At 42.6% G+C, this 27,290-nt stretch overlaps 1 protein-coding gene across 1 annotated transcript in view; it reads right to left on the bottom strand.

The window, feature by feature from the left end:
• The window catches only part of LOC147604829 (signal recognition particle subunit SRP54 2-like), a 38,605-nt gene extending 14,141 nt beyond the window's left edge, over nucleotides 1–24,464 (bottom strand). The window contains exons 1-5 of the mRNA XM_086794835.1: nucleotides 24,098–24,464; nucleotides 5,394–5,493; nucleotides 5,121–5,274; nucleotides 4,808–4,958; nucleotides 4,567–4,715 (exon numbers count right to left, since the gene is read on the bottom strand). Of these exons, the coding sequence (XP_086650961.1) occupies nucleotides 4,567–4,715; nucleotides 4,808–4,958; nucleotides 5,121–5,274; nucleotides 5,394–5,493; nucleotides 24,098–24,328 (785 nt within the window). The 5' untranslated portion in view covers nucleotides 24,329–24,464. The remainder of the gene's footprint in view (nucleotides 1–4,566; nucleotides 4,716–4,807; nucleotides 4,959–5,120; nucleotides 5,275–5,393; nucleotides 5,494–24,097) is intronic.
• Between the last annotated feature and the right edge of the window lie 2,826 nt (nucleotides 24,465–27,290).

The following is a 27,290-nucleotide window of genomic DNA, read 5'->3' as shown; positions in this document are numbered from 1 at the left end:
TGCAGACAGACTGTGTGGGCCCATGTGCAGAGGAGGGTCACAGATCGTATGTGTACAGTTCTGGGTGAGCCTCTTTCAGAGGTTGAGCTTGCTGAGGCCTTGAGAGTCCTTCCGCGCCACAGTTGCCCTGGGAAGGACGGATTGATGCCTGCCTTTTTTATGCGATATTGGGAGGCCAGGCCTCCGCAGGGGCTTTCAATATGTTTTGGACACTGGGGTGATGCCACAGAGCTTTTCAGAGGGCTTGATCTTTCTTATCCCCAAGGGGGAGGGAGTATTAGATGATATTCGACATTGCAGACCTATTACGATCCTCAATACTGTCTACAAGGTCTTAGCAAAGGCCTTGAGTTTGAGGATCCAGCCCTTCCTGGGGGAGTTGATTCATGCTACCCAGACAGGATTCGTCAAGGAGCGTAGTATCCTTGACAACATTTTCACCTTCTGGGAGGCGACGGCCCGAGCTAGATTTCTTGGTGAGGACCTGGTCGTGATGCTTCTCAATTTTAAGAAGGCGTACGATCGAGTCGATTGGAGTTTCTTAGAGGGCAAGATGCTTCGCCTGGGCTTTGAGCCAGTTTGGATTCGAGGAGTGGCAGCTCTATATTCCACAGCTCGTAGCCAGGTGCTGATGGCAAGAGGACGGGGGCCGAGTTTTGAGTTGACCAGATCAGTCCATCAGGGGTGTCCTCTCGCCCCGTTTCTTTTTCTCTTCTTTGCTGAGGCTATGAGCATGTATCTAACGGCAGAGGAGGTTGGTTTGAGAGGACTCCAGCTTCCAGTCCGGGGGGAGGACCTGCTCGATGCTGAGTTTGCTGATGACACGGGTTTATTTTTGCATGGCCAAGAGGCCAATCTTCAGAGGGCAGAGCAGTCGCTTCACGTTTTTAGTGCAGCTTCGGGAGCATTGATCAATTGGCACAAGACAGTGGCCTTTTGGATCAGTAGCGCTCCCACTCCGGCATGGAGCCCAGACCCGGGTTTTCGATGGGTTCCTCCTGGCACAGCAGTGCGGTATTTGGGATGCCAAATTGGACTAGATTTGTCACCTAAGCAGCAGATTGCCCCGCTTCTTCTGAACATTCGGAGGAAGCTTTTGTATTGGAGTATAGCTCGACTATCCTTGGCTGGGAGGGTGGTGGTGGCGAATCAGGTGCTTTTAGCGACCATGTGGTACATCACGTCTTGCTAGATCTTCTCGAGCTCTTGCATCAGCCAGGTACAGAGGCTGATCAGGAACTTTCTTTGGTCTGGGCGAGACGGTCAGTCAGCCCGGGCTAAGGACGCTTGGGCAGTTATTACACTTCCGCTGGCCCAGGGGGGCTTGGGCATTATAGATCCAGTTGATCAGAGTAGAGCCTTATTGGGGAAGCTTATTGTTCGGGGGCTGCTTCCAGGCGCTGAGCCTTGGAAAGAGCTTCTTTTGCAGCGGCTGCAGGCTTGGGCTCCGGGCACTTGGGCATCGGAGATACGATGGATCTTCATAGAGATGAGGAGGACACGCCTCAGTAGAGGATGGGAGAACAGATTTGCCTTCAGCATCTTGCGAGCTTGGGAGTTGCTGAGACCGGGACACTCTCAGAGACCTCCTCCTTGTGATGAGGAGCGGGCTAGACAGCCGCTCATCTGGAGCCCAGCGGTTCGCACAGAGCAAGGTCATATGCTGGGTTCTCGGCCTCATCTAGCCTAGGGACTATTGGCGGCAGGCCCAGCACGTAGTTTTGGAGACTGGCAGGCCTTCTGCAGTCTCCCAGAGGAGATCCAGGTGGAGAGGCCGAGTCACTTCAGAGGGGGGCTGATTATGAGGAATGACATTCAGGAGGCACTCACACAGAGGAGTGGTTCACGCCTCTCGAGCCAGTGGCCCCACAGTGGATGGGACCCTTTACACAGTTGGAGATCCTGATTGCTCTCAGAGCTTGCATTGAGGATGGTAGATGCCTCTACTATGAGATCCAGGATGAGAGCAAACTTCAGAGAGTGAAGGTGGAGTCGCCTTTGGTTGCAGAGTGCATTTTTCAGAGGATACGGGTAGTGGCCCCGTCGATTCTCGGAAGTGGCATATTGACCCAGACCCTGCAGATGTGGACTCTAATTGGCTTATGCGGCGCGCCCCTTGGCCCGGCTCCAGTGGGACCCTGGCGAGTACGAGTGGCATGATCCTTATGCATCCCCCGAGGCCACAGAGATCACCTTTTTCCAGTATACTGTTCGGTTGGGGCGACATATTTTGACGGCGAGGAGATTGGTCTCTCCAGTTGCATCGGAGCATTGGCGGCTACAGGGACTCTCACAGGAGTTTCTGGAGGATTTTTGGACCAAGCTCTGGGCTAGTCGACAGGACTGTTCGAGGGATTTGGCAGGAGTTGATCCACACTCTGCGAGGACAGTATGACCACATCCGGGGTGACTCGGATGAGGCGATCTTGCGGCGCCAGGCCTTCCACACCACTTGGCGCAGCGGCCCCTTCTATACCCTACACGCGGGCTCCCCCCCTGGCACTACAGGCCACCTGTTTGGCTTTTCTCCCCTCCTATTGTATGATATCAGTCTTTGTACTGATATTTGTATTTTTATGCACCTAGGGAGAGTCTCCCTAGCTGCCTTGCTTGGATCTCTACTCTATTTTCTTATGAGCAGAAGAGGATCTTTTGTAGCCCTACAGGCGTTTTTATATAACTACTGTAAGGATCTTTTCTCGGGAAAAAAAAAAAACTCCTTCGATCCAGAACTTGTGTGAAAGCTACTGATCTTTAACCATGCATCTAACCATCTACATGAGAGTCTTGTTTCTCCTCTCAGCAACACCATTTTGTTGGGGTGTATAAGGAGTCCACATCAGGCTACAGTTTTTCCCTCGGCTCAAGAGCGGTTTCATGGAGCAGTAAGAGGCAACCAACTATTGCCTTGTCATTGACAGAGGCGGAGTATCGAGCTGCTTGTGGTGATGCTTGCGAGGTTGTGGCTGCGAAGGTTGCTTGGCGAGATTGGGTTTCCACAGAAGGAGCCCACGGTTATCCAATGCGATAACCAGAGCTGTATAGCTATTGCTCGGAACCCGGTCTTCCATGCCTGGACCAAGCACATAGAGATACAATATCACTTTGTTCGTGAGAAGATCTTGGCTGGTGACATCTTGCTTCTTTATTGTTCGACGGAGAACAATGCGGCTACCTCAAGCTATGCTCCAGTGGCACTCCAGCTCACTGGGGTTGGTTCCACATCCAAGAGCTGAGAGAGGACGTTAGCAGTCATCTCCTGTCTGTATATTTACACCATATTCTCTTTCCCAGCATATAAAATATGATATTTAATGTTAATTGTTTAAGTTTTTATCCAGGCTTGTTCTCTTAAAAATTGATAAGTTAATAATTGGCCCCTAATGTGAGCCTCTTCCGACTCTTATCTATTTATTTTGTTCACCTTTAATGCATTGCTTTTAGTTAAGCGGATCGGGAACCCTTTCTACTATGGACACCTTCCCATCTCAAGCCCCATGCATACTCTCTTTTCCAGCATAAAATGTGATGTCTAATGTTGATTGTTTAAGTTATTATCAAGCTTGTTCTCTTGAGAAATGATTTTTAAAGTTAATAAATTATTTAAAAAACCTTGGGCTCCAATTTATAGATTTGGGACTCTCATGAGCTAGAATGGCAAGTAAAAGCTATAATGACAAGTGGAAAGCTGAGGTGACAAGTGTGAGGTCACTTGTCTCACTTTGATCCACAGTCCTACCACATGTCCCAATTTAAGAGATGGTTCCCCCAAAAACTTCATCTCTAAAAATATCTCAACTCGTAGACCTTCTGTCAAAGGTGCTTCGGCAAGTCCCCCATCAGTCGCAACGAGAGATCAAGAAGCTCCATCCACCTATTCCCAGTCTTGCATCCAAGCATTAACATTGCATACAGTATTGAGATCTGCATTCTCTGCAAAACAACTTGCAGTGTCTCCTTATCAAAACTGGAAGTTCCCAAACATAATGGCAAGTCAATCCAAGTCTCTCCACCCAAATCGAGGGGCATCCAACAAGTCACCAACATGATGAATCCCTCTATTGTTGAGTCTCCTACTGATTTTGGAGATCCAAAGGGGCATCAAACACGTGTCCACCAAATATTATACATCATGAAGAGATTTCCAGTCATTCTAGTTAACCACTGCCAGTTCACCAAGTGTAAGGTCCACTTCCAATTCCAGAGCATGTTTTTAATCGCTTAAGGGACATAAGAGAACACCTTGTCAAGCAAAGTGAGCCCATTTCACTGTTCACAGTCAGTCGACAACTTTCTTTTGGCTGACACACCTTGTGCCAAGCTAGAAACGAGCTTGCCCTTTTCCCCTTATTTCCTTTCCAGAGGAAGGCCTTCATGAAGCTCAACAATCTCCTCTGGCATGTCTTTGAAGTCCAGCAAATGGACACTAAAATGTAGATAAGCCATTAAAATCACCTTCAACATCATTAAGAGCTTTATTGAATGGTGATGAGGACAGACTTTTAAAATTTTTAAATGGGTTGAATCTAGAAAAGCAATCAAAGAGGAGCCATGAATGAATCTTACGCGCTCAATGCACCACCACCCTTTGCATGACCATCCATCTTGGTTATTATTACGGCACCCACAGGTACACTCAGCTTAAATGCTTGAGCTTGGTCAAATGCTGCTTGCCCAATACTACTGTCCATGACAAATATGATCAAATCTGGATTCTGTAAAAATCTCACCCCCAACAAAACAAGTGAGCATCAATATTTTGACCTTTTTTAAAACCCTGATAGCACACAGAGACCATAAATATTACCGTCACTTCAGAGACTTGTCGCATTTCTTCAAACAAAGAAGCCTCCTGTTTGTGCCTTCCACTTGTGTCCACAATAATAAGGTCTGAGTTTTCCTTCTTGAATTTCTCCACTCCTATTTGAGCTATTGCAACAGGATCTGTCTCCGTGTAGCTGCCAATATGATCCAATTTAAATCGTCACTTTCACCAGAAAAGAAATCTATGCATAAGTTTCAGCTTAATAGTCCTAGAGTGGAGCCAAGGCAGGGGAGGGGAGGGGGGGGGAGGGGGGGGTGGGGGCAGGGGCAGGGGTTGTCAGAATTTATATATAGACCTTCCAAAAAAAGGGATGTTAGCTTTAGTTGCATTCTGCTTCAGCTGATCGAATGCACCAGCTCTAAATGTATCAGCACAAACAAGACTCGGCTTGAAACCTTTCTTCTGATAGTAGTGAGCATACTTTGTGCATGTCGTAGTCTTACCAGAACCTATTTCATCAAATTACAATGATGCACACAAGTAAAGCAATCGTGAGCTTATGGTGAACTAAGTTTTGAAAGAAAGACCTAGAATTTCAAATGACCAGGCATAGGCATCAAGCACTTGCCTTGTAAACCCACGAACATCACCACACATGACTTCCCTTTTTTAGGAGTGTATGCAGGCTTGCCAGGATCAAGCAATCCACACAGCTCATTAAACACAGCCTGCATTGGAAATTCAAGAATTAGAAATCAAAACAATCACAACCACGAAAAATTACCTTTGGAAACTTGTGTGATTCTCAGATGGAAGCATTGCTTGATAAAATATGTAGCTTTTCACAAGATTAAAAGACAAAACTCTTTAGATGGATCTGATTTGCAGCCCTAGTTAAACAATACGCTAGGGCTGGCATGCTGTAATGTGATCCCCAGAGAGACAGACCGCCTTGAAAGAGCTTGTTGATGCACTAGGGTTTGCTTAACTAGGAAGGGAGTACTGCCCCAAGGCAAATGCACCCATCGACCACTCTTTCTAAAGATGGTTATGCTCTCTCTGCATGACAGATACTGTAGTGCCACTCAGATATGGAATAACATCCCCTCGGGAGCTGAGTTCCTCAGTCTTATTGTCACTCCATGTGTGAAGCCCAATTGCGAGTACGATACTAGCTCAGAAGTCTCCAAGTTGAGTGGGACGGAGAAGACCAAGGAACAATTGCCACTGGAATGCTAACTCAGCAGTCTCCACATCAAGAAACCGGGTGAGTGTTCTATTCTCGATGCTTGCCATAGGACAGGTGCATGAGAGCAAATTATTTGTAGTCAAGTTCTCCAACAGCAGCTAGGTCCTTGCACAGATGGCCCACACAAAATAAAGTCTTAATTGGACTTGAGAAAACTAGGGAAAACATAATAAATTGAAGCGTTGGGGAAAATTGGACTAAAGGGAGGAAAAGGACATGGGGATGACTGGGACATCGGGGGGGGATTTTGGGAAAATTGGACATGAAAATTGGGAAACTGGAAAAAACAGAGGAAAATACTACATTTTGGGGCATTGAGGAAAAAGGAACAAAATTAGAGAAATTGGACATTGGGAAAATTGGGGCATTGGTGAAATAATTTGGAAATGGGCGAGACACAGAGAGAGATAGAGAGATGTTAATGCAAATGAGTTACAAGACAGCAAGTTTTAGGTACAAGGAGCAAGAAGCAGGTGTTAAATAATGGATGATGCATTGCATATAAGTGAGCATGTTTTTTTAATAACCTTTGGTATGGTTTGGTATAGGTATGGAACATACTGTGAGATTTATAGTAGTGACCATGTGAACTAGGGACACCGGGCCCCTTTTTACCTTCACCGGAAGGTTTCCCCCCCCCCCCGCACGTGCAGACACTCTTCAAAGTGAATTACAAAGTCACTCATTTTTGTACTTGCACCCTTGTTGTGTCACTCTCTCTCCTCCTGCAAGTCAGTTGCGCTTTGTGTGCTTTGTGTGCTTCATTGCTAACCCTAAACCTAACAGCGGTATTGGAGTATTGGTTGCCACCCTTGGGCACCTACCTTTGCCCACCGTTCTGCCATTTCAAGGTTTTAGTCCATTTTAGGGTTTCTATGGTTGCAGAGTGCATCTTTTAGAGGATACGGGTAGTGGCCGCCGCTTCCCGGAAGTGGCATATTGATCCAGACCCTGCAGATGTGGACTCTGATTGGCGCATTTGGGCATATGCTGCGCACCCCTTGGCCCGGCTCCAGTGGGACCCTGGCGAGTACGAGTGGCATGATCCTTATGCGTCCCCCGAGGCCACAGAGATTACCTTTCTCCAGTACACTGTTCGGTTGGGGAGGCATATTCTGACTGCGAGGAGGATGGTCTCTCCAGCCGTAGCAGAGCATTGGCGGCTACTACAACTACTACAGTAGTACCCGTACAGCATCATGTTAGAGCTTTCGCCTCTGTCCGTACAGCCTACGTGGTATCTGTACAGGTCGTTACTACACCTGCACATTGTTGTCCATACACCCGCATGTTGGACCTGCAGTACATGCTGCATTCAACTGCACCTAATCGTATTTGTTTGTACCCGGCTGTACTTGCAACCATACCTTCACCCAAATGTGACTGTTCATATACATGTACCTGCCTGTACTTGCAATACCCACTTGTACCTACTGAAGCATTTCTGGTTAGAACTTCGACACAAATTGGGGCTTTTCACAAAATTGGAGAGAATCTGCAAAATTGAAGCTCCTGCACACTTGGAAATTTGGGGCTTTTGCATAAATCAGCCTTATACAACAAAATTGGGTCCAAAAATTTGGGGCATTTCTTCTACCAACATTCCATGCGCTATTCATATGACATTCTCGAAATGGAAGAGGGTGATACTATGACAGAGCACTTGACTAAGGTCAAGGACCTTAGAAAGCAATTACTCAACATTGATGAGGAGATGCCAAACAAGAACCAGCTGATCACTACTACTTTAAATTCATTGCCTCCATCTTATCTTGGTTTCCACACCTACCTCAATCTGTCTATGAGAGGAAACCCAAATCCTCTCACATAGGAGCTGGTGGGTCTACCATTGCACGACGAACAAACCAAGATAAACATGTCAGGTATGCATGCGGTGCTCAAGCATTTGCCATGAAAGACAAGGGCAAGGGTAAGGCATCTTCACATGGTGGTTATCAGCCAAAAGCTAATTCTGGGCAACCATCCCGCAAGTCAAATGCTAATAAGAATGACGATGGGAGAGCCAAGACAAAGGGCAAATGCATTACTACAAGAAACTTGGCCATTACATTCATGAGTGCAAGAAAACGCTTGCAAAAGAGAAGAATAGAGATTATGGCATGTCAGCGGGGCTGATGCTTCAACTCCAAATGCCCAAAATGAAGACCAATCTGCAAACTTTGTGCAAGATGATCGGGCTTTTTTTTATCACACGCAGTTATGATCTTTCCAAAGAAGACACTTGTTTTACGGCTACAAAGGATGATGTGTGGTACTTTGACAATGGTGCCTCTCAGCTCAGTACATCGAGGAAACACTTGTTTAATTCTCTTGGGTTTTCGCTTGGTGCTCCCCATTCTTTCATGGTATCAGAGCTAGGTTGGCTCCTACTCACCATCAGGCTTCGATCCAGGGGGGGTGTTGGAATAGATTCTTGCCCTCCTGCTCCTCACATTGCCATGTGGCAGTGTAATATCCCACATAGTGGATTGGGATCTAATTGACTCCTCTATATAGGGCTAAATAACCCTTGGTATCCCCTTATCCCCCACCTTTATTGCTGGTCTCATGGGATGTTCAAGTAGGGGGAGGGGGGGGGGAACCCGGCCGGTTGATGGCCATCTTCCGCATGTTGTGCCTCTATTTCACTTGGTGCTCCACGTTCTTTCAAGTTGCACCTCAAGGTAGAAGTGTTTCATGTGCTAACAACTCTTCGTATGCTAAAGATAGTGCTCACTCTACTGCAAATGGAGGGACTATCACCTTGTCAAATGTGTTATATGTACTTGGCATCAAGAAGAATTTGCTTTCAGTGTCTGCCATTGCTAGAGTTGGTCTAGTGGTAGAGTTCATTGATGATAAGTGCACAATGCATGATCGTAATGATGGTCATATCATTTTGGCTTTTGGTACACTATGCCATGGATTGTAGAGATTGGATAAGTATGACACATATGCTATGGCTGATGTAGACCTTTGGTGTTTTGGCCATGTCAACTTTGGCAATTTGATGCTTTTACGGAGACATCAGATTGTTTCAAAGATGCCACCATGGTTGTCACGGTACGAAAATACAATACCGTACGCGAATTTTTGGTATGATATGAAATTTTCGGATACCGTACGATAAAATTCGGTTTTTATTTTTTACACTTACAACCTATGGAGCTTCAAGCTTGAAGCTTCTTTTGCAGGGCATAGCACCCACTACTTGGGTACAATTCAAACAGGTCTTCTCTTCCGTATGGCTCACATCTACATTTGAGGTGGATGTTATGACTGCATGGCACAAGTTGGATGCTTCAAAATGTGAAAATTTGGAAGATTATAATAAGAAGTTTACTCCCAGTGACTTCTTACCGTGCAGTGCCTTTGTCTGTAAGTATTGTTGTGGGCTGCCCAAAGAGGTGCGTGATTATTGTATCAAGACTCGAGTAACGAACATGTCGCATATGATTGAAAATGCTAATGCGTTACTCACTGGAGGATCATCTGGGTTTAAAGGAAGTAAGAACTCGAGCAAGAAAGCTGAAAAATCTGGGCATGCTTCACGTGATGCTAAAGGGTCTTCAGAGACGAAGTATAAGAAGTTGCCAATGCCCAAGAGAACTTCTGAGGAAAGACAGGCTTCGAGAGATGCTCGGAAATGTTTTTACTGTACTGAAGAGGGGCATATGTCATTTAATTGTCCCAAGAGAAAGTCCCAAAAGGATTCTGACAATAAAGGAGAGCCCAAGTCAAAGAAACCAAAACCTTCTGCAGGGTTAGTTCCTGATCTTGTGGGGGAACAGCCAGGTGGTGAAGAGACAGAGTTGTGCAGGGCATGGGACAAAGTGAGAGATCAGAATGCCTTGATATTCTTTGACACAGGTGCTAGAGCCAACTTCATTTCACCAAATTTGGCTGGCCGATTGGAGATTTGTGCAGAGGAGATGGGGCCGTTATATGAGGCTAACATGGCTTGTCCAGGGTATGCAAAACCCGTTACTCCTATCATTGGGAAGCTCAGGCTTCATTTGCAGGGTTATGTGGACAGCGAAGAGTTCTTCATCATGCCACTGGATGGTTGTGATGTTTTGTTGGGTATGCCATGGTGCCACAGAGTACATGCGGTGCTGGATACATACAATAGGAAAATCACTTTGACTCATAGAGGGAAAGAACATGTATTGGATGTGAAACTCAAAGGGGAATCTGTTCCTATTGTATCCGCTTCGGCGATTTCATCAGTAATGAAAAAGCATCTTTCCGCGTACTTGATTTATGGAAAGGATGCAAAAGATGATGAGTCTAAATCTAATTTGTCTATGTTAGATAAGGACAAGACTGATTTCTTGTGAGATCCATGTTCCCCACCGATCAACGGATTCGGAGTACTAGCAGCGGAAGTAGCTCATCATGTGTGGGTAGGGGTCTCACACTCGAGGCCTCGCCCACGGATATCCGGACAAGAGACTAATCCGTCGGTTTGTCCAAAACCGAAACCGGAAAAACTTCCTTTACCCGAAAAGCATGGGCGATTCCACCAGGATAACTCTTTACTCTAACGTAGTCAAGATCATTACGGATCAACTGATCTGACTGCACCTTTAACGGTACTTGGTCAACTCAAGGAAGAAACTTGCACTTGGATCATTGGAATCAACGCTTTTTTCCCCATCAAGAGGCACAGCCGTTGATTCCTATCCATAGAACAATTTCTATCCAAGATTTACTTTATCTATCGTAAAAACAAAAGTTGAGTCTCGATTTATGGATCCATCAGTCCAGCCTAACCCCATCCGATCCCATGGGTTAGCCAACCGCCCAACCACTGTAGTGATGGGATCCAATTAAGAATTTGGTTAGGTTTTGTCCCGGGTACCAAGGAAAAGAGTTCCAAGGTCCCCTAGCCGGAAGTTCATGCAAACATAAAACTAGCCACACCACTTACACACCAAATATAAATTTGCCTTTTTCTTAGCATCAGCTAACTTTAAAACAATCCTTTAATGAAACCATAGTACCACTGATCACAATCTTCCAATTTATCCGGTTGATTCATAATTTCCCATCATTCCTTCATCAGAGTATCTATGGCATCATTGGCAACTAGAACGCTCACCACCTGTCCACTCAGGGGCCTTTTCAATAGTTCCTAGCCCATAATACTCGACAATATAATCACTTATAAAAATCAAGATGGACTCTCGTTGAAGATCAGCAAGATCAACCAACAGATCCATAAAAAGAGCCATGGACTCATCCATTGAAGACCAGCAAGGTCAATCAACCAGATCCATGCCCGGTTTCAGAAAACAACTCTTACTCCTTGTTCCAATATCTTCCTCGACGCACGCGTGGGTATCCTAGGCGACCCAGAGCCCGAGCACCGTATGGTCAGCACCCTCTAGGATCCTTCGCAGGTGACCTAGCGCTTCACTCATAGGCCGCTTCCTTGGTCCCTCATCCACCATACCGGAAGCTCACCATTTTAATCGAACCAAGGCTGGTCAAGACCTCGGTCGACCTTGCTACGCGAGACGTCCTCCATTGACTCTCCGTCAACAGTTGCAACTTTATCAGCTAGGTCTTCACGACCTTAAACACAAGACGGTCAAAATGCTTCCCCAACATTCTTGACATAAAACAGCCATTTACAAACAACATTTACAAACAGTTTACAAATACAATTTCTATATTAACTCTCATTTTTTCACATTATCCCTCAGTAATCCGCATTACTTATTCCACATTCCATTTCCAATCACATCATTTTCCATCTCTTCACTTCAGATTCCTTCACATCACATATCATATATTCACATCCATATCCACATCCATACATCCACATCACATGTTTACCTCCATTTTCACATCCTCATTTATACATCCACATCCCATATCCACATTCATACATACACATCCATTTTCACATCCATACATCCACATCCACATGCATACATCCACTATCACGTCCTCATTTATACATCCACATCCACACATACATCCGCATCCACATTCCCATTCATATCTATACATCCACATCTACATCCACATACATACATACATCCACATTCACATTCCATATCCATATCTACATCCACATTCACATACATCCACATCCACATTCCCATTCACATCTATACACCCACATCTACATCCACATACATATATACATCCACATCCACATACATATATACATCCACATCCACATTCCACATTCACATCTATACATCCACATCTACGTCCACATTCACATACATCCGCATCCACATTCCCATTCACATCTATACATCCACATCTACATCCACATACATACATACATCCACATTCACATTCCATATCCATATCTACATCCACATTCACATACATTCACATCCACATTCCCATTCACATCTATACACCCACATCTACATCCACATACATATATACATCCACATCCACATTCCACATTCACATCTATACATCCACATCTACGTCCACATTCACATACATCCACATCCACATTCCCATTCACATCTATACATCCACATCTACATCCACATATATACATACATCCACATCCACATTCCACATTCATATCTACATCCACATTCACATCTATGCATATACATCTTCATGCATACATCCATTTTCACATTCGTACATCCACACTCCCATCTCCACATCCACACATCCACATACATATATCCATTTTCACATTTCCATTCATATAACCCCATATGCCTTCACATCTAATCTTTTACATCACATCCATTCTTGTCCTATCACAACCCATATACATCTTATCCTATCACATATACTTCTTACCTCATCTCATACACATCTTATCACATCTTAATTCATCTTATCACCTGCTAACTTATTTCATAAGCATCTTATCACCTCTTATCACATCTTATACACCTCTTATCACATCTTATACACCTCTTATCACATCCCATCACATCTCATATCTGTGTATAGAATACAAGAGAATTCTTATATTTGATATAAGATTTCTTTACACATTTATTTATGCATAAATTCCATTTAAAGAGATTAATACTTTTGAAGTAAAAATCAATCTTTTACGCATCTTCCTATATATAAATTTATGACATTTTTGAATTAGAATTCAATCTTTTATGCATCTTCCTATGCATGATTTCAATTTAGATGAAAATGACACTTTTTAATCAATCTTTTATGCATCTTTCTATGCATAAATTCAATTTAATAGGAATTACACTTTTAGAATAAAAGAATTTCTCTTATGCATCTAAGTTATGCATAAAATCCATTTATGATGAAAATCACACTTTTAGTATAAAAAGAATATCTTTTATGCATACTTCTATGCATGAAATCCAAATATGATAAAAGTAACACTTTTATAATAAAATAATCACCTCTTATGCATACTTCTATGCATGAAATTCAATTGTGATAAAAGTAACACTTTTATAATAAAATAATCAACTTTTATGCATACCTCTATGCATGAAATTCAATTGTGATAAAAGTAACACTTTTATAATAAAATAATCAACTTTTATACATACCTTTATGCATGAAATTCAAATATGATAAAAGTAACACTTTTGATATAAAAATTTATCTATTATGCATACTTCTATGCATGAAAATAAAAATGGTAAAAATAACACTTTTGATATAAAAACTTATCCTTTATGCATACTTCTATGCATGAAAATAAAATTGATAAAAATAACACTTTTGATATAAAAATTTATCCATTATGCATACTTCTATGCATGAAAATAAAAATGGTAAAAATAACACTTTTGATATAAAAACTTATCCTTTATGCATGATATTAAAATTCAATTTCTCCATGATTATAATGAAATTCTTTCAATTAATCTAGGATGATAATTCCTAGAATATGGTAGGAAGTCCTCTTTTTATGATTTGAATGAAATTATTTTATGCATAATTTTTATAAAAATTGTCATAAAATAAAATTGATAAAAATAACACTTTTGATATAAAAATTTATCCATTATGCATACTTCTATGCATGAAAATAAAAATGGTAAAAATAACACTTTTGATATAAAAACTTATCCTTTATGCATGATATTAAAATTCAATTTCTCCATGATTATAATGAAATTCTTTCAATTAATCTAGGATGATAATTCCTAAAATATGGTAGGAAGTCCTCTTTTTATACTTTGAATGAAATTATTTTATGCATAATTTTTATAAAAATTTTGCCATAGCTCCGCTGCTATGACTGATAAATCTCAATTTTTCTAAGAGATAAAGTTTATCATTAAGAAAATAATTAAAATGATCTCTAATTGGATCATTAATCCATAATGGATTGAATCATCAATATACATAAACTAAAAGCATAGAAAAAAAAACCATTAATTTGGCCTCAAGCATAGCTTAATCTTGGGTTAAGGAAAAGCTTTATGAAAAGCTTGATTTGGATTGAGAATGGGTCATGAGTATGACCATTTCTTGAGTGAGAGAGAGAAATTACATAAAAACCATTAGGAATTAAACATAAATGAAAATTAACTTCAATAGCATTTATTAAATTATGTAACTCTTCACTACTATTCACCAATTAACTTCAATAGCATTTAAAAAACCATACCAATTAAGCTTCTCAAGCTTGAGAGGGGTTGAGAAGAGAGAAACATTGAGAAAATATAGAAAAAATCAATATTCACTAATTACCTTATAAATTGCTTGATTCTTTGTTCACGGTAGAGGCCCCCAACCAATCAATTGGTTAAGTATGTTGATGGAGCCACTAATGGAGATTGAAGAAAGAGGGAAGCTCCAAAAACTAGTGAATTATTAATGAATTCATAGTTCTTGGCTTAGGTGGAGTAGAGTAACGACGCATAAACACTATATGTTTTTCAACAAGGGGGAGGCTTCTATTTATAGGAAAAATTGAGCTCCTAACCAAACAAACTGATTCTAGAATTTTCTAAATCAGTTTGGTCAATATTTGACCATTTTTAGGTCAGTTAAGCTAACTTTTTGGAACTAGACTTGAATGAGGAGAGAGGAGAGATGAAATATCTCAATTTTTATGAGTTTAAAACTCATTCAAGCATGTGAAATATGCACCTCCTTTAAAGAACTCCCCTTCCTTACATATGTGTCATAATGGAATCATTTTAATATTGCTCATAGTTTTTTACTAATAAACCTTGTACATTTTCAACTCTTCATCTTATGTGAAATATGCACCTCCTTTAAAAAACTCCCCTTCCTTACATATGTGTCATAATGGAATCATTTTAATATTGCTCATAGTTTTTTACTAGCTGGAAGAAAACAATCTGCTCCATGAGCACGCAGCCATGCGAGCTTGCTTCACTCCCATGCCAAGAAACATAACCACATGACCTGTACTTGTAGCCAGAAACCCAAGTACATTGCTGAATTTGCAACCAAACAAAAACAGCCCATAAACTGTCCCAAAACAGTCCCGAATCCAAAGCATAAAAAGGCTGAAAGTCTCATCAGTTGAACGCCATCGTCATGATGTCTATGTTCATGAATATCCAGCCCTTGTTCACTCTTATGCTGTCCTTGAATGTACAGATCTGAAAAACAGCCCCGTACCCGTCTGTACCACCTCGGGATACGTGCCAGGAGTTGTACTTGCACAATCAGCCTACTGTCCTGATTCTGGTCGCCTGAATCTGTGTAACTAGGCCTGTCCAGCACCTGTCTGCACCGCCTGCAGCAACTGTACTTGCTGTACCTGGCTGTCCGTACACTGTACGGCAGCCGTACAGTATGGTACTGCTGTTGTACCTGCTGACCCTGTGTGCAGCAGAAATCCTTGCAGCAGCTCCTATGCGCAGCCAGCAACAGAAGAGAAAAGAGGGTATTTGCAGCAGATCTGGCCGTACAGTGCTGTACGGCTGGTTTGCACTCAAAATCAGCGACAGCAGCACGGCTTCTCCAACGACCCTTCTCCTCTCCTTTTCCACGCTTGAGAACATGCGCTTCAAGGCTCCTCCACGACTCCTTTCCCAAAAAGCACACGTGGCCCCAAAATAGCATAAGGGCCACGTTTCTTTAATGAAAAGCTTTATAAATGATTTTAAAGGTTTTTAACCTTCAAAGCTAAAATTCCTTTGCCCCCTTTCACACATGGGGTTATCCACACATGGGCTTCCATCTTCACTCCCACCCGATGCCATTTCACACTGTCCACCATGTCCCCGTGCACATCTGCATCTTGTCCAGAGAAAAACACAGGGTCATGACATACCCCCTCTTGAAAAATGGCAAGCGTCCTCGATTGCACTCAATGGCACAGTAAAGCATCTTATGAGTAAAAGCACTCCATATGGCAAAAACAACCTTCCAATGCATCTGGGTGATAAAACAATCATCCTGCACAATAAGCCACATTGTCCTCTTGCTTGTTCCTTCAGAACCTACAGCAAAAGTCTAAAACCAAATGGAAACACGTTAACTGTGTTAGCCAAAAACAAAACCATGCATCATTCTACATATGACAAACATATGCATGACACATATATGCATTCGCAAACAATATGCTCCTCAAAATGCTCTACCTACTCCAAAGTAACAGTCTAAGGGCTGCTCGCAAGCCTTACGCCCATGGGCATCCCGCAGGACCCATGACTGAAGGCAAAACATGAGCATATGAAAGCACTCAATGCATCCAAACACTACATCTACCAAGTACTTTCCCACATATGTCTCATGGCCATCCCGCAGGAGTTACACCCAATGGTGCATCCATGAACATAATAAAGCACTTGATGTATCATACCAACATACATGCAGCACATGACACAATGCAGAGTATTTCCCAATGTATTCTCAATGATACCAGGATCCAATGGCACCAGAATACAAAAATACCTCTACCTCAAAAAGTGTATGCATACATGCACAAACAGAGTTCGATCCATATTTCCATGAACCAAACCAACTCTAGGACTGCTCGCAAGACTTATGTCCTCCATAGAGTTATCCATAGTTGCAGTTATAGTTCAAGGTGCGCGCGACTGTGAACCATACTCAACCATCATCTCATGTGTCTAGAACACAAGATCATAGAAGTCCCATAAGCAGATGTACTGTCAGCCTCAGTACCTTCGGGTGAATACAAAGATGTCACCAAGCGACTCCTAGATGACAACTGAGCGTGTCTGTAACAAGGGAGCGGAGGTGCTACCCCCCTCTTGAGCATCAGGCAATGCTCCAGACCCATGCTCTGCTGAACCTGAATGAGTCGTAACAAGAGTCGACTCCAACTCATAGGCATCAAGATAAAGCTGCAACTCCTGAGGTGAATCTGCTACGTCACCCTCCTCCATCCACTTCGCATCCATCAGTGAACCTCCTCCATCCACTTCGTATCCATCAGTGAACAGCTCTTGAACTTCACAGGATAGCGACGGGAAACCTTACCCTGTACCTTTCTTTCCTTAATGTGCCAGTATATGCTCAGGAATAAAAACCTCGTCCAGTTCCTCCACTTCCATCTGAGCCTCATCTGATACATCCTCACGCACCCAAAACCTGCTTGCACTCCACCCAAGTGGTAAGCACAAGTCCTCGATGAAGCATAGTAGATCACCACTAACATAGGAAGAAACTGTCTTCCGAACCCATGAAGCCTGTATGAAGATACGACCGGTGACTAACTGTCGAATGTTTTGCACCATAATACTTCAACTGCTTCTTGTTCCTGGCCGACTACTTCTTGTCCTTGGTGTCTTTTCTCCTGAGCTTCATCTTCAGCTCTTGCTCTTCACCTCATATAGGCAAAGACACAAAATCCTGTACTGTGTCCTGCACTTCCTTTTCACTTTCCTCATGTTGAAGCTTTTGATGTGACTCTCATGAGACAACCACGAGCTCGCCCCCTTAGGAAAGTTGGCGATTGTCCCGACCAAAGCAACCACGGACTCGCCTCCTTAAGAAAGTCGACGATGTGTCCCGGCAAACGGAACCTTGAAAACCGGCCTGACGAAACGAAAGGGCGGTGAAACAAAACACTCGCACATGAAACACTTCAACGCCATTGAGGACCTAGAAAAGGAAAACAAACAAGGGGAGCTAGAGTGCTCCTGCAAATAGTACACAGACACCGATTGGCCCCAAATCGCAGTGGCGCCCCTTGCGGTATTTCTTTAATTGAATATAAGAGCTTTGATTACAATATAAGGCTGGTAATTCAGCCGTCCCAGTAGAACTCCTGAAGCCTGCAAAGAACCTGCATCTGGCTTCTTGTCCACACGGCATCCACAAATAAATCCAGCCATTGTTCACATCGAAAGACTCTCTCACATTGAGTCTGCATACAGAAACTTTCTCCCATGATCAAGGCTGCCACAACCATCCATAGCCTCTCACACTATGAACACCATCACACCCTGACACATCCAGTGCTTCTGCATCACAACACAGACTCCCAAACTGTCTCTCAAAAGAGAACTCGCATCACAGCACAGCATACCGTACAGTTGACACACCTGTACAAACCTCTCTACCATCCAAGGGTACTATCCATCTCTGTCATGGATTCCCTGTCCCCTGTCCTATCAGTAGCAAGGCTGTACCAAACATGTGTCCACTCCTGTACCTTCTGCCTGCATGTGACCTATCTCCTGGAGAAACCCAAAAACATGTCTCTTCGAGAAAACCTACGACCTGTTTCCACATGAAACCCTTAGGCCTGTTCCCCTTTGAAACTTCTGTCCTGTTTCCCATACATCTAGTTACCTGTTCCCTCATGAAACATCTGGCAACATAGAGATGCTCATAACTGTAGTTCCCACTGTTCCTTTCTAGCTGGAAGAAAACAATCTGCTCCATGAGCACGCAGCCATGCGAGCTTGCTTCACTCCCATGCCAAGAAACATAACCACATGACCTATACTTGTAGCCAGAAACCCAAGTACATTGCTGAATTTGCAACCAAACAAAAACAGCCCATAAACTGTCCCAAAACAGTCCCGAATCCAAAGCTTAAAAAGGCTGAAAGTCTCATCAGTTGAACGCCATCGTCATGATGTCTATGTTCATGAATATCCAGCCCTTGTTCACTCTTATGCTGTCCTTGAATGTACAGATCTGAAAAACAGCCCCGTACCCGTCTGTACCACCTCGGGATACGTGCCAGGAGTTGTACTTGCACAATCAGCCTACTGTCTTGATTCTGGTCGCCTGAATCTGTGTAACTAGGCCTGTCCAGCACCTGTCTGCACCGCCTGCAGCAACTGTACTTGCTGTACCTGGCTGTCCGTACACTGTACGGCAGCCGTACAGTATGGTACTGCTGTTGTACCTGCTGGTACAGCCTGACCAGACCCTGTGTGCAGCAGAAATCCTTGCAGCAGCTCCTATGCGCAGCCAGCAACAGAAGAGAAAAGAGGGTATTTGCAGCAGATCTGGCCGTACAGTGCTGTACGGCTGGTTTGCACTCAGAAAATCAGCAACAGCAGCACGGCTTCTCCAACGACCCTTCTCCTCTCCTTTTCCACGCTTGAGAACATGCGCTTCAAGGCTCCTCCACGACTCCTTTCCCAAAAAGCACACGTGGCCCCAAAATAGCATAAGGGCCACGTTTCTTTAATGAAAAGCTTTATAAATGATTTTAAAGGTTTTTAAACCTTCAAAGCTAAAATTCCTTTGCCCCCTTTCACACATGGGGTTATCCACACATGGGCTTCCATCTTCACTCCCACCTGATGGGCTTCCATCTTCACTCCCACCTGATGCCATTTCACACTGTCCACCATGTCCCCGTGCACATCTGCATCTTGTCCAGAGAAAAACACAGGGTCATGACAGATTCCTGGACTTCTTTTCTAGGGATTTGGATCTATCCTCAGGTTTATGGATTATTCTTTTTGGTTCCCTTTATTTGGGATGCATTGGACTTATGAAACTCATGGTTCACATACCCTGTGTAGTGTTCTCTTGTCCTACATGCTCTCTTGAAGATTGTTTCTACCATGTGTGGGTGGAACAATAGAGAGCAGATGGAAGGGAACATGGGCACTTCAGAGGATAGTATCAAGCACAACATACCGTGTGTAGTCTTCTCTTGTCCTACGTGCTCTCTTGAAGATTGTTTCCACCATATCTGGGTGGAACAATAGAGAGCAGATGGAAGGGAACATGGACACTTCAGAGGGTAGTGTGAGTTGGTGGCCGAAATGCCTACAAACAATTGGTGGCCGAAATGCCTATAAACTATGTGTAGCAAAAATGCTTATGCTTGCGAGTGATTGTTTTATCTTGTTACTTGAGCCCACCTCTCATCCAAGGTGTGTGGTGAGAGTACCAACACGGAGTGCAAGTGCTAAAGTGGACATGACACCTGGTTAGCACGGGACTTATGTCTATGCCAAGGGTCATGTGGACCAATGCCTTGTTGGCAGGAGACTTATTTTGTCTCGTCCATTTACTTGGGACATGGATTATGATATCTGGACTTATGGGACTGATTTGTCTCGCCCATTTACTTGGGACATGATTATGATATCTGGACTTATGGGACCATTTTGTCCCGCCCATTTATTTGGAACATGGATTTATTTATTTTTTTAAGCCATATTAGAATCACTATCTCCCCATACAGAGACCAAGAGGTTCATTGTTCATCTCACCATGCATGTGGATTCATGTTGGGATTGTGAGAGGGCAATTCAATGAACACTCCACTATACACGTGGATTCGTGTTGCGATTGTGGAGTGAATGTTTCATTGTTTCCACACCATGCTTGTCGATCAGAGTCGGGATTGTATGGGAGAACATGGAAACTGTTGGGATTGGGAGAAAGAATTGCCATAACTATGGAGAACCAGCTTTTTTGTCACCATGGTTTGTGCTCTTGAATGGCACCAGTTTGTGTGCATAGCACATGTTTCTGTGCGAGGCACTAGCTTCTTGTGCATGGCACTTATTTAAGTGTCTTAGCACCTGGTTGGTGATTTTCATTGGCATATGATTATCTCATTGATATTGGTGATTAAGACACAATTGGCTCTTGTGCCTGTGTCTAGCATATCTTCCATGGAATTCTTGCCCATTTATTTGGGACATGGATTCTTCAGTTATATTGGATTTTTGAGACTATCTCGTCTCGCCCACTTGATGGGACATGATTATATCTTGAATATATAACTTGAAGCTTAAAGTTGCAGACAACTTTTAAGAAGCTGGGAAGGATGTCACCAGCCTGGACATTTCCCAGTATGAAAGGGGTCTGGTGGACTCCAAGATGTCTAAATATTTGGAAAGTACAAGCTTTGGGAATGAGGGATTATCCTAGAATACAAAGGATCACACTCATAAAATTTAGGAGAGTTGCTTTTTTTGGCCCGAGTCTAATGGAAATTCTATTCGCGTCATTACATCTGGAATTGAGCAGATACCAAGAGTTGGCAAAGTGCCTATGACAGAATGTCTACTAGTTGGTATATTTTTAGAGGTAGAGATTATGGGAGAACCCATCTCTTAGATTGGGACATGTGGCAAGAGAGTGGACCAAAGTGAGACAAGTGGCCTAACACTTGTTAGAAAGTGGATCAAAGTGAGACAAGTGGCCTCACACTTGTCACTTCAACTATTGTGTGGCTCTCCACTTGTCATTGTAGCCTTCTCTTGCCATTTTAGCTCATGTAAATCTATAAATTGGAGCCCTCTCTCTTCATTAAAAAAGGCTCTCTTGCTGCACACTAGCCTCTACCACCGTTATAGGCTGCCCTAATGATGACTACTCTCTTTCTCTCTCTCTTGAAGGCTACCCATGAAGAATACCGACTGTTGGGGACTGTTTTGGAGGCTTCCATCGCGAAGAAATATTGAAGGCAAGGGTATTTAATCATTTATTATAATTTCTAGCCATTGTACTTGTTGTACTAGCCCTTGTACCTGATGTACCAGCCATTGTACTGGTTGTACCAATCCTTGTACTTGTTATACCAGCCATTGTACCGACTGTACCAACCATTATACCTGCTGTACCGGCCATTGTACTTGTTGTACCGACTGAATAGAGAGTTGTACTTGCTGTACCAGCTCTATTGCATGAAGACCCGTGGTTTTTTGGGGAAGAATCAGTACCCACACGAAAGTATGTGGATTATATTGTTGGCTCGACATTTCTACAACCTACGTTCCGGCTTGGTTGCCTCGTGTTGGGCTGTGTTATGGCATTTGTATGTGGATAATCCGACATCTCCCGTGGGGGGAGAGTAAGGTCCTCAAAGCTTGTACATGATATTATTCTCCTTGGGTAATAAAATACTCAAATTGGGGGTTCGGCCCATTCCGGCCTCTATGCGGTGTCACATGTGCAAGCTCCATTTTCACCATTTGTGGATATTTTGTCCAGCTTTATGTTTTATGCAAAGTGATGATGGATATGTGTTAAGGTTGTGGCCATGTTTAAATGTTTTAATATACATTGATCACTCAATCATGTTGAAGATAGAATGAAAACAGAAGTGCGGATTAACGAAGTAATTATCTCAAGGTTTTGAGATACCCTAGCTATGGTGAAACGGCCTAGGTCAAATGAAGAGCTATTTCTTAAAAGGAGAAGCATGATGTCCCTAATGATTTCTATTGGGGTTTATGAGAAAGGATTAGACATCAATGTTTGCAATGTCTCAAGAACATTGAATATTCATTGAAGGAACTTGTATGTTGCGCACACTAGACTTCTCCTTTCGAAAGATGGATGTTTGCCCCTGAAAAGGCCCTAGTCCCCCCGGGCATCCGCGAGTTACAGAACCCCCTTTCAATTGTTTCGTGCAATTAAGCAAAAGAATGAAAAACGCCAAAAAAAAAAAGGACAAGCAGCATGAAGACATGCCAAGAATAGAATTTAGAGGATCTAAAACTTCAAAGCTAACATACATACGAGCCAACATTGCCTATTTTTGACAATTTTGGGCCAATTTTCACCAAAGTTGAGTCTTGACCCACATTGACTAGTTAACTCAACTTTGATTGGCATTGACCAAAGTTTGACTAATAATTTTTTCCCAATTTCCAATAAGCACACCAAACAAACCAAGGAGCACACATTGGCGATTAATGAGTCACTCTAACCACTCTACCTCCCATGTGACATTGGATAGAGCACGCTAACCACTCTACCTCCCATGTGACATTGGCGATTAATGAGTCACTCTAACCACTCTACCTCCCATGTGACATTGGATAGAGCACGCTAGTTGCAACAAGCAAGACATCCACCGCCTACTATGCCAAGGCGATCCTCCACAAGACAACTCCAAATTCTAGAGATCTCCCAAAGACATAGGAGCGCTCCATGACAATCAATGGATGTAGAGAGGTCACACACTCAGAGGCTGCACACACTACAGTCATCCCCATTTTTTACCAGATAGAGGATATGCAATTGAGATGTGCAATTTTTATCATACCACATCCTTCAATAACTCCACTCTCGCTTGCAACTTTGTCTTCAGTTCATATGACAAAGAATACAAGCCACTCAAGACCTCAATTGCCGTAAGAGAGAATGTTCTCAATACTTGCCTAAGCATATGCAAGCACATGCTTGTAATCCTATGCAAGTATAATCTTTCATATGGTTTGCATTTGCTTGCCATATGCTTTCATATGGTTTGCATATGCTTGTCATGCAAGAATATGCAAGCCATATGGGAAAAAGCCTAAGCAAGCATATTACATATGGCTTGCAATACGCTTGTCTAGGCTTGCATATGGCTTGCCATATGCTTGCCTAGGCATAACAGTAAGTTTTATTTTTCCCGCGATACAGTTACTTTAAGGATTCATTGCAACACTTTTGATCAAAACAGACCCTTTGATCTTCGTAGACATTAATATACCTACCTCTCTCTCTCTCTCTCTCTCTCTCTCTCTCTCTCTCTCACACACACACACACACACATTCATCATCAAATGATCAAACCCTAATTATCTCAACAAACATAGATGTTGACACCTTCTGACAAGATTGCACTCTAGTTGTAGGGGGCAATACGTCATGCGAAAGACTGATAAAAATAAGCGTAAACAAATTGAGCCAGGATTAAAATCTAATTGAAATTAGGGAAGATTTACCTGCTGCATGATCTTGCGCTTATTGTGGCCTGCGGCAAGGTCATCAGGGTTCACGGTTTTCTTGATGTTTCCGGCGAGGGTCATGACGAGCTTGAACTGTACGTCGGCCTGGAGGAGGGCTCGGGTGATCTCGTTGAGACACTCCTGGAGAGCCTTCTGGTCGATGACCGTCACGTTGCTCATCTTCTGGAGGGCATGGGAGATCTGCCCTCCTAGCTCCGCGAGCACCATGGCGCCTGATTCTTTCTTTCTTCTCCCTGGTTTGAACGAGTTCGACAGAAGAGGCTCTCTGCACGTTAATGCCTCTCTCTCTCTCTCTCTCTCTCTCTCTCTCTCTGTGTCTGCAACGAAGGCTTGGGCTGACCTTGATTGAAAGAATTAATTGACCAAAGGTAATATATCTGATATCCTAGTCGGCTTCCTCGTTTTTTTGCTTTTTCTTTTTTCTTAACCAACGCACTATAACAATTAATTAATTAATTTTATTTTTCCACTCAATAATATATGGGTCCCAAATTTCTTAATTAATTAGTGAGGTGTAGGTGACTTTAGCGAGAGGTGCTCGAACCTTTGGGGCTGGAACCTTCGAGTTTGAACAATTTGAGGTTGAGGCGGTGGGATGACTCTAGATATTTTTGGCGTATCTTTTTCTAATCTATCTATTTCTCTCGCGATCTCTTCTCCTCTACTCTGGAACACGCTCTCTGCTCTGTAATGCGCTCTCTCTCGTGTCTTCCCACATCGTTTGCTACACTCTCTCTCTGCGAGTGCTCTCTTGAATCTACCAGCATCTGCTACGCTCTTCTCTGGTTTACTACACAGTCTGTCTGTCTCGTCGCTCGCGAGTGCTCTGGTCTGCTATACGCTCGCTCTATCGCTTCGTTTGTTGGGGAAGTAAGGTTTAACCTTATGTTGTTCATTAATTGGTGCAAGCGGGCACTAATTAATGAACATATTTGCTCCTTTAAATATTATCATTGTTGGAAAAGCATTTGCTCAATGCCCCACTTGAGCTCAGGTTGTCATTGTAGGTCATGGATGTGCTTTATTTTTGTAAGGCCCTTTATACTTTCTTTCTCAAATGGATATTTATCTTTTGTATAACAGTGCTGGAACATATAAACTTACCTTGAGCTATAGGGAAAGTCTAAGGACTTCGTGTGCATACTTGCTTAAGATCAGTAACAGTGACTGGACTATTTTTAAGTTTGGTCGGCCTAGTAACTAGTTATTTATATATAAGTCAATTTTGACACTAAGTAATACACAATTATTCCTTTGCAATACTTGTTGCGAGCTCTTCTCTACACTTGCTTACATCTATGCTATTGAATCTTGCTTTACTTAATGGAGATAGATTTGTTTGTAGGTCTCTCCCCCTCATTAGCTTGATGGAGATAGATTTGTTTGTAGGTTTCTACCTCTCATTAGCTTAATGGAGATAGGTTTGTTTGTAGGTTTCTACATCTCATTAGCTTAATGGAGATAGGTTTGTTTGTAGGTTTCTACCTCTTATTAGCTTCTTCTTCGTCTGCCTTTTATGAGAGAAAACCCCCCCGCAAAGATCAATCTCTATTTGCCTCCATCTCGAAAAAGAGAGCTCTTCTTTCACCCTTTAGCAAAGGAGTATTATGGTGTGACAACGCATTGAGGATGTAGCATGAGCCAATACATCTACATCGCGTGGGGGGGGGGGAGTTCCATTGCGGCTTGAAGGCAAGACCCAACAACTTGTGATTTGGGCAAAGGCTAAGATAAGCTCTTGACTTAAACATATTTGACGCCACCAAACAGACTAGCTTAGGGCTTAGCTTTGTTTATCAATTCCAAGCTATTGAGATCACCCAATATTATCGATGTTGATTAAGAGGTCACACTTCAAAATACATATGATTTTAGAGTCTTGGATTTCGTTTTTTATTTTGTTTTGAAGTTTATTAACAATAGGGCATTCTAAGTTTATACCTTACAAGGGAAAAGCTTGGTTTCTTGGTGATTTGCATGATTTTGGAGCTCACAACCAAAAATAGCTTAGCAATTGTGATTAGGAGTAGATTAATTCACTCTGAAAACATAAGCATTAAGCTCCATTAGGTGTGGATTAGAATAAGATAGTTCATTTTTGTATATGCGTTTCATAATTTTTCATGTATTATTGGAAAAAGCATTAAAAATCAATAAAAAGCATGGAATTGGTAGCTTAAAAATCAATTAAAAGCATGGAATTGGTAGCTTAAAAATCAATTAAAAACAATCAAGAAACACTTAATCACTTATTTAACCACCATTAACTAGGATTAAGAACCTTAATCACTCCCCATCAAGTCTAAAAAATCTTAAAAGCTCTAAAAAACGAGATGAAGCTAGCTCTTCGATTGGGAGAAACGAGCCTACAATCCCAAGAAAATAGACATGAGCCAAACACATGAGCCTAGAGACATGAGCCATGAGCCCAGACACATGAGCTGTGAGTCTAAACACGTGAGTCATGAGATTGAGTCAAAAAGCATGAGTCGTGAGTGATGAGTCTAGAGGTGTGAGTCATGAATCTAGAGGTGTGAGTCATGAATCATGACTCTAGAGGTGTGAATTATGAGTTTAGAGATGTGAGTCATGAGTCACGAGTCTGGAGGTATGAGTAACAAAAGTGAGTCCAAAGGTGTGAGTCTAGATGTAGGTATATCTAATATTCTACTAACTAATTATTATTGCCTTAAAGACTTGTATAACGATATGCCTACTCGTGTCCTTTAAGGATTTTCATGTCATACAATCTATACCAGCTACAATTACCAAGGAAAATTCTTGTCCTTTATTGGGGCATTAAAGTACAATTATTATCCAATTAAATTAGAATTATTATCTAAATATAATTACGCACCAACCCTATCTAGGCCTTATTCATAAAGTTTGTGCTTAGTAGGCCTATTTCATAAAAATAAATCTGTAAGTCTAGCTCATACCAAAAAGGCCTATTTTATATTTAAAAATCCATGAGCCTACCTCATACAAAAAAGGCTTTATCCTACATCTGTAAGCTTAGACACGTGAGTCTAGAGGCTTGAACCTAAGATGTAAACCTATAGGTGTCAATCTACAAGGTATGCTGCGAGTCTGGCTCAACAGACATGTGTGAGCCTATTTCATACAAAAAAGGTGTAGGTCTCTAGGCGTGATTCAAGAGGCATAAGCC

The sequence above is a fragment of the Cibotium barometz genome, chromosome 61 (genome assembly GCF_041138505.1).
Source record: "Cibotium barometz isolate CiBa-2024 chromosome 61, ASM4113850v1, whole genome shotgun sequence".
Taxonomy (NCBI): Eukaryota; Viridiplantae; Streptophyta; class Polypodiopsida; order Cyatheales; family Cibotiaceae; genus Cibotium; species Cibotium barometz.
The sequence above is the reverse complement of the archived record's forward strand: the minus strand, read 5'-3'. Positions and strand labels throughout refer to the sequence as shown.